This window comes from Dichomitus squalens (genome assembly GCF_000275845.1).
Source record: "Dichomitus squalens LYAD-421 SS1 unplaced genomic scaffold DICSQscaffold_56, whole genome shotgun sequence".
In the NCBI taxonomy this organism is placed as follows: domain Eukaryota; kingdom Fungi; phylum Basidiomycota; class Agaricomycetes; order Polyporales; family Polyporaceae; genus Dichomitus; species Dichomitus squalens.
Genome location: NW_006766938.1, coordinates 186548 through 195003, shown reverse-complemented (window position 1 = coordinate 195003; position 8456 = coordinate 186548). Strand labels below are relative to the sequence as shown.

Here is an 8456-nt window from a genome sequence, read left to right as displayed (position 1 = left end):
GCGCAAGGATGACGCGGGACGCGACCTGGAGCCCGTCATCCACAAGTTCGCTGTCGGCGCACCGTACTTCCAAGCTCCCGGTGTGGCTGGACGGTTCACGCGTGGCTACATCGCCTTGCCTGTCAACGATAAAGGCAAAATTGACGACGAAGCTACGTTTGTGTTTCTGAAGGACGCGTGGCGTGTCGACCATCCGGAAATCGAGCAGGAAGGGGAAACACTACGGTTTCTCAACCAACGGAAGGTGCCGTTCGTGCCGACGTTGGTGTGCCACGGCGACCTCGGGCAGGTCACGAAGTCGCAGGAACACTGGAAGGAGTTGCATCCGGAAGTAAAGAAAGTCCCTTTGAAGACGCACTCGCTTTACCGGGTGGTGGTGAAGGAGGTCGGGCTTCCCCTTGAGGCATTTGTGGACAGCTCTTTCCAACTGTGTCAAATGTTGGCATGTTGCATCACAGGTGTGTGTCGCTGCAAAGGAGTCGTACAAATGCTCACCGTTTGTATATGCAGCGCACGCGGAAGCTTACAAGGCTGGGATCATACATCGCGATATCAGCGCGGGAAACATACTGATGTACAAAGGGAAGAAGGGACAGTGGCTCGGACTGCTCAACGACTGGGAGCTGTCGAAGAAGGTAGACAATGAATCTCTTGAGGGTCGTCAGCCGGATCGCACTGTGAGTACTTCGTATCGCAATGTGTATGACGTTCGCCTTCGGGTGCTCATGTGGTACGTTGCAGGGTACTTGGCAATACATGTCTGCGCACGCCCTCAACGATCCACATCGTAGGATCGTCATCCAAGACGAACTCGAGTCTTTCTTCCACGTCCTGCTCTACTACGCCATCCGCTTCCTCCCCCATAATCTCCAAGACGAATGCGTTGGAAAATTTTTGACAGACTACTTCGACGATTACTCAATCTACGATGGGTACTGCATATGCGGGAGGGCGAAGCACGATGCGATGGTGAACGGTTTCATCGACCTCCGAACGTACCACGGCAATCAAGACGACAAGACGAAGAACATCCTCAAGTTCCTTTGGCCGACTCCTCCCGCCAAACCTACGCCCACTGCAGGGTCCCGGGGACAGTCGCCCTGTCCTTCCCCTCGAAGCAGTCCATCCCCCGCCGAGCGCCCGTCTGCGAGTTCGAACAGCAACATTCCTTCTGGACGCTCACCTTCCCCCCAATTCAGTGCTATTGACGGTTCGGACCTCACTCCGCTGAACTCGGACGACTCCGCTCCTGAAGAGGAGCATCCTATCAATGAAATCATATCCGAGCTCCTGACGTGGTTCCGGGCGTACTATGCACTCGACACTCCTGCCCAATCTACGAAGCAGAAGGCCCGGAAGGAGAACATTTCCAACCAGTTTGACATCGAGCAGTATTTGAAGGAGTTCCTCAGCAGAGCGAACGACAACGAGAGCGGATCTGGTGAGGATCCCCCTGAACCCGATCTTTCGACAGCCCAATCAGAAGAGCACAAGTACGTGAAGCTAAGGAAGAATCTCGATTCCCATACTGCAATCATCAAGCTCTTCCTCACTACTCTCGGGTCGCGGGCGTGGCCGCTGAAGGACAAAGGGCCCGACAAGAAACCCGAGGGAGGTTACGTGCCTCCCAAGTCTGCGGTGCCGTCAGACTCGATGCGCACTAGCTCGAAGCGGCGCAGTATGGACGATATACCCGGTGGCAACTCGCCGCGCCCCACCAAGCGCAGCAGGGTCTAGTTGCTCGTTCATTCTTATCCCGACATTTGAGCATTCGCTCGAAGACCGTCATGGTCATCCCGGCTCCAGCCGTCTGCTGTATCATCACCACTTCTCACCACCACCTCCTCGCCAGCCTGCTTCCACGAGTGTCGCGTCATCCCCGTATCATCCTCCCTCCTGGCGCGCCACCGCCCGTTGCATCACCCTGCGTCGTTCTGTGCGTCTTCTTGAAGCTACGTCGTCGAACCCGAAGACGATCCTTGTCCCCCAGCTGCCTACCGCGAGCACGCCGTCTGTTCGATCAGTTGCGACCGTCTTCTCACACAAGCTGCAACACGTGGGTGTGTCTGGCCTTTTCTTGAGCGTCCACCTGGGCATGCTGTTCCCATGCTCATCGCCAGGTCTCGAGGTCGGCGACCGTCCGTGTTCCAAAGTCACAGCATCGTGCCACAGGTGCCGTGTCTGCGGTACCGGGGGCGTTGTTCCACCTCTGAGCCGTCTGCGTTTCCGAGCGCGTCGCTCACCCGCGGTCCGTTTGTGTCGCATAAGTAGGGCATCTCATTGCTTGAGGGCGTTGTTCTACTAGCATACATGTTGTCTATTCGAGTCTTTCCGAGCGGTTGTACTGGACGTCTCACCCTTTGCTCGCATCTGTGGATACCCGTTCTGTAGATGTAGACACCCATTGACTGTAAGAGGCTCCCTTGCACTTGTAAGTGCTTACTAGCGAACTTCAAACGCGCTGTTGTCGCACTCTGGACTCGAGATTCATGCCTGCGCCAGTGAGGGCAACTGGGCCAACAAGGGCACATGGTTTGTTTGCGAATCGAGTCTGATATAAAGTAGCGCTTGCCTGCATTACAGCTCTTGCTCTGTGGTCCTTCTACAATACGGAGACTGAGCCACTAGTATGATCCGATGATCAGCACCTTGAATTAACGTACCAGGTCTGAGTCAGCCGCTCGTTTGAGGACTGTGTCGCTTCCATCTCACGATAGTACTACAGTCGACGTGGTTGCAGGTTCACTGCGGAGTCATCGCACGTTGGCAATTCAGGCAACGAATGGCATTCGGTTGATGACAGTCGAGCAGTACTATCGGGATTCGGGAAAAGATGGACGCGTTCAATCTGGGACTCATGTAAGATCAGCACACGAACAAGTTGGCAACATGCTGAGAGATGTAAATCGCAGTATGTATAAATATGTTCTAGTTTTATCTCGGGTAAGTAGAGACTGTGGTATACGAGCCGCCAGAGGCACGACCGAGGGTAGCCAAACCCGACAACAGACCCAGGGCTCAACAGACATAGGGCTCAATGGACGCAGCCGAGGCATACAAACACGAGCAGCACGAGAAAAGAGGGCCGGAACGCGATATCCACAAGCACAACACAGCACAGGCTAATGGGTAACACGATATAATACTCAATAATAAACACTATGATACTAGCAGTACACGGAAGTTCGGCCAATCGCTACTCAACGGCTACGGACGGCGAGTCCACACGAGCGATCAGAGGGCAGTGGATAGTAGTAGCAGACGAACTCGTACGCGTGTGTGGGGTAATCAAGAAGACTCAGATTTGTCGATGTACTCATCCCCCTTCCCTCCTCTCATATCTCGTCATCTCACGCAACACTCAATGCCAAGAAGCCGAGCCCGGCGGGGGCCCCGAGATGTCCACGTGGCCCTTCGCGTCCATGACCGCGTCCTGCGTCGACACCGCCAGCCCCGCCTCCTTGCACGCCCGCTCCTCCGCCTCGCCCAGCCCGAGCGGGTCGCGCGGGATCCAGATGATCGGCGCCGGCTCCACGCTCGCCGGGTGGTAGAAGTCCTTCGGGCCCGCGTCCTCGTCCACGCCCCGCACACTGCTGTCATTGCTCTCCTTGTCCTTGTCCGTCCGCGTGGGGCTCACGGAACTCGGGCTCGTCGGCTCGCCCGCCTCTACGTCTGTGTCGCGCACCTTCGTCTTGTCCGCGTCGTCCCGCCCGGACTGCTGCGAGTCCCCGGACACGCGCTTGCGCGCTGTGCGCTTCTGCATGGCGTTCGCGTCGCCCTTGGCCTCGACTGCCTCGGCATCGTAAGAATCCCCGTCTTCGATCTCCTGCTCGATCGCGTTCTGCTCCCGCCCGCTCTTGTGCGTCACGTCCGCGAGCGTGAGCGGCAGGTACTCGATCAGCGGCCCGTACGAGTTGTTGATGATCAGGTGGAAGAACGCGGTGAACGCGATGAGCACAATCATGAGCGCGCCCTCAGGGATCGCGCTCGCCTTCTTGTTCTCGTCCTCCGCGAGGAAGAAGAGCGCGGCGAGGCAGATCTGCTGGAGATACAGCCCGACGAAGAGGTGATTGATCGCCTTGGGGAAGAACAGGCCGCCCGTCTCACCGCCCGCCGACCCGTCGACTTGCCACAGGAAGAGATACTTCCAGAGCTGGAAGAAGAGGAAGAACGTCACGAATGAGAGGCCGTTGATGATCGGCGAGATGACGCTGTAGGCGAGAGCTAGATGTTTGTCAGTATTGGATACTCGTTATCAGAGAGGTTAAAACAACGCACTGATGACAACGAGGAGCGTCACGCTCGGGAAGAGCGTGCCCCACGACACCGAGCGCAGCGTGTACTTGATGGCATAAATCGAGCGCGGGGTGGACCCAAGGATGAACAGTTTCACGTAGTACAGCACGAGCGGCACGACTTGTAAGAAGCCCGACGCAGTACCCGACAGGCCCTGCAGGATGATGTAAGTGAGGAAGAAGTTCGACGCCTTGGGCAGTTCCTGGGCAAGCAGGGTGGGGATCGACGCGGGGTTGTCGACGAGCTGCGGGAGCGCGGCGATGATTCCCGCCGAGAGCGTCACGACCAGGAACGAGTTCTGCCAGCCATATCATTAGCGTTCAATCCTCAAGAATCAAGTGATCCACTCACGATGACCAGGAAGATGAAGTACCGCGTCATCAGACTGAGCTCGATGCTCGTCTTCTGCGTCATGCCCTCAAACCGCGCCAGCAGCCTCAAGATAATCGGCAGCAGCATCATCAGCACCGCGAGCAGTACCGGGGGCAAAATACCGCTGATGATCCCCACAATCACGCTCGGCAAATCGCACAGCCAGCTCAGCCAACTGTACGTCGCGCACAGCGAGTGGACGTTCGACACGATACCGATGAACGCGACCGGGATCGCCCACACGATGACGAGCCCGATCGTGATCGCCCACGAGATCGCCGAGCGCACCCGTGCCTCGTACGGGTTCATGTTCAGGTTGCTCCACACGACGTCCTCCGGCGCGACGTTCACGCTCTTCGACGCCATCCGGTACGGCATGTGGTGCGTCAGCACCTGCGCCGCCATGTGCGCCGCGATCTGCGAGTTGAACAGCACGAACGCCGAGTTCAGCGGCGGGTACGTCTGCGACAGCCCCGAGTCCGTCTTCATCGCGTCCGGGTGGTTGGTTTCTGCCGCGGGGAGGCTGCTCGACAGCGCGACGTCGCGCGCGAGCGTGCGGCGCGCAATGCGCAGTGCCGCGTTCGTCGTCTCAAGCTCCTGGCGGGCCCACTCGATCGAGTCCACCTTCTGACCGATCAGCGGGAGCGAGAACGGCAGCCACCCGAAGGGGGGCAGGCGGTGCGTGGGACGCTTGTTACGGGGCACGAGCTTCTCCGCGAGGGACACGTCGCGCTCGACGTCGGTAGTGCTCGCGGGACTAGTGGGATCCGTCAGCGGGCGGTTGGTGTCGACCGACGCGCGCTTGTTACTGCCAGACTTCTTGGCCTGCTTCGCCTCCGCCTTGAGCTTCTTGTTGTGCAGCTTAACGGCGGTGTTGAGGAGGTTCGTCTCCGCGGACTCGAGCTTCTTCGCCGCACTCTGCCGACGGTCGTACAGCTCGGGCATTTCCTTGAGGTCGCGGTTCAGCCAGACCTTCGCCACGCCGCCAGGGAGGTGCGAGAAGAGCTGTGCAATGGCAGACTCGGAGAGGTAGCGGCGCGGGACACCGGTGATTAAGATGGTGCTCGCCCGAGGTGAGGATGCGTTCTTGGGGTCAATCAGCCACTTTTGGCGGACGGTGACGAAGTTCTTCATCTCCAGACGGATGTTGTACCAGATCCAGACGGTGAAGAACCATGTTAAGATGAGGTGCGCAGCATAGCGACTCTGTTTGTTGGGCGCAACGTTACCGAAGATGAAGCGGTCGAGGCCGGTGTGGGGCGCAACATTTGTGCCCACGGAGGTTACGGGGAGTAGGACAATCCAGGAGATAAGCCAGATAGGGAGGAGGATGCGGGCAAACATGCGGAGGAAGCGGACGAAGAAGTACGCATCCATACCGTTCTTCGTCCGAATTTCCTCGTAGTCTGACCAGAAGACCCTGTACGGCCATAGCAATATATGCGTCTTGTCATTCTGGGTAAGGGACGATACGCGTTGGCTAAAGGATGTGCATGGTTAGCATCGGGGAACTCGGATAGATGCAGAGCAACAGAAACGGCTAGCACGAAGGAGGCGGATCACCCATGCTGGTGGGAATCAATTGAAAAAACGGGGCGGTCCGCAAGTGTGCGCCTTCTCTATGCGAGACATTTCCTCGCCACGCCAAAACGGAATGGAAGCACGTCGCGAAGATGTTTTAGTACGCATTCAATGCCACTGCGGAATGGATTGTAACAGCATGCGGCACACGACCAAACATAGCACGCCAATCGCGGTGGCACAGCGTTGTAGCCCGTCGGAGGGGGATTGGGGAATACAACGCTGGGTGGGGGCGCGAGAACGACACCGCCGCCACCGACCCCGCTTGCCGACAAGCGTCCAACAGCGCCATCGTAAGACATCAGAGGGCCCTCTCCAGATCGCCGCGTTCTGTGACGGCTTCTGCCCGCGTTCGCAAATCATGTTCGCACCCTTCGTCCGCCTGCGCCGACCAAACTTCTTTCCTTATCCGCCTCTTTTCGCGTGTCGAGGTCATAAAGAAGGGCGACTCACCTCTTAGGGGGTATGTACGTCCGGGGCTGGTAGATGGCTGGGAAGAAGGGACGGACTAGGGTGAAGATGCCGAGCTCAATGCCAAAGACGGCGGCGTTGAAGACGAGCGCGGTGACGAAGGTCGCCGTCGAGGCGCTCTGCGCCTGCGAGAGGCTATTTGAGGACCTAGCACAGCGCACGGGCCATCAGCTACTGCAGGGCGTATGGGGTGCAGGAGACTCACATGAAGGGGTCGTAAGATGGAGATGGATAGGGGGTATGGGCGCGTTAAGGAGCGACTGGATGTGGGCAAAGGCAAGGAATATGAATGCACGAAAAGCGTTGACGTCGAGGATGGCGCCAGCTGCCAGCCCCAATAGCCACGATCGATCGTGGACGACAACCAAAGCCGCGCAAAGTGTGCCTGCACGAGGGGCTTCCATTCTCCCGCACACTCGCCACTTTATACGCTTGCGCTTCGATTGACGTAGGCTGTGCGCGCTCGGCAATCTTTAAGTACTCTGATCATTGAATGATTATTCCTCAATTTTATAGACCTACTCTCGCAACCAAGAGGGATCACTTAGGAGCTCTGAAGGAGAGGACGAGTATTTTTGGAGGAGAGGCACAGGCGCTAGCTGTCCAACACGGCCAAGAATCACTCCACTCCACTTCCGCGACGTCATCGGAATCCCGACTTGTCTGTCCCGATGCCAGCGCCTGATCCCCTCCTCCCAGACTTGGCATCTCAGACGCTGGACGTTGATGTCGTCCGCCAAACATATCATGTACATATAACGTCAGCACTATCTCCCAGGAGCAGCCAAAGGATCCTCAGCAGCCACTCTCACACGTTATATGCGCTTCATTTCCCAATCACTTAGAACGCAGATCGGAGAGGCCCAATCTGCCGTACAAGCTCGACGCCACTGATGCCGTCCGCCCCAGTTCCCACGTGTTTGCGGGGCTTGCAGATCCTCTCGGGAGCCTCCAGAGCACGGAATGATGCATACCTTGTTTAGGCACACACCATACCCTGTCGGAGCTTCCATGAATTCAGAGTCATGCATGATGCACAGGCGAGTCTTCCATGACCTCCTTGACTTCTGAGTCCGGCACTATGAGAACCGTCCGTGGCAGGCACCCGGCCCCCGGACGGCGATACCGACGAGCCGACAAGGTCATCGCCTTGGAAGGACAGGGAAAAAGGCTGGCCGTGGCAGTAAACTGTGCCGGACGCATTGAAGTGAGCAACACTAAGTAGTCCCGACACAGTCATTCAATATAGATTCAATTCCCACCGGTCGCGTCTCGTTTCCGATACGGTAACGAGCAATCTGACTCTCACCCCAAGCTTAAATGCCAACGTCGGTCCCCATCACCGCGTGAAGCGCCAGATTACGGTGGCAGGGAACATGCAGGGAATCTGCGTATTCCACGCATATTACCCACGGATTCCCCAGTAAATTCCCCCTTGATGGGAATCTGCTGGGAACATGCACATCCTCTCCAGATTCCCTCAACATCCCCAACCGCTTCTGCAGATTTCAATTGCAAGGGGGACTTGCCTGCCCAAAATCACTTATCCGACCGCGATGACGTCGTCGCATGGTCCGATATCGACCTGCCATTGTATCTATTCACATCTTGACTTCGTACTTCTTGCATCCCCTCTGTATGCCTATCCCCCCCTCAAGTGGTACGTACTGACCATTGACTCTCGGATGACAGCTGATGTGTCAATATGCAGTTGTTCTCTCATACGGGCATATGTT

The 8456-nt window shown here is 57.2% G+C and overlaps 2 protein-coding genes across 2 annotated transcripts; one reads left to right on the top strand and one right to left on the bottom strand.

Annotated features, from left to right (window-relative positions):
* Positions 1 to 7: 7 nt before the first annotated feature.
* On the top strand, positions 8 to 1737 carry DICSQDRAFT_174046 (uncharacterized protein; the record flags this gene model as incomplete). Its single annotated transcript, XM_007369846.1, has 3 exons — positions 8 to 458; positions 511 to 677; positions 742 to 1737. Coding segments are annotated over 3 exons (1614 nt in total), but the record flags the coding sequence as incomplete, so codon positions are not given.
* Positions 1738 to 2911: 1174 nt separating this feature from the next.
* DICSQDRAFT_183264 (uncharacterized protein) lies at positions 2912 to 7367 on the bottom strand (the record flags this gene model as incomplete). Its single annotated transcript, XM_007369845.1, has 5 exons — positions 2912 to 4224; positions 4279 to 4594; positions 4648 to 6148; positions 6703 to 6867; positions 7243 to 7367. The coding sequence occupies 5 exons, from the start codon at positions 7365 to 7367 to the stop codon at positions 3362 to 3364; spliced, it is 2970 nt and encodes a 989-aa protein (XP_007369907.1). The 3' UTR covers positions 2912 to 3361.
* Positions 7368 to 8456: the final 1089 nt, after the last annotated feature.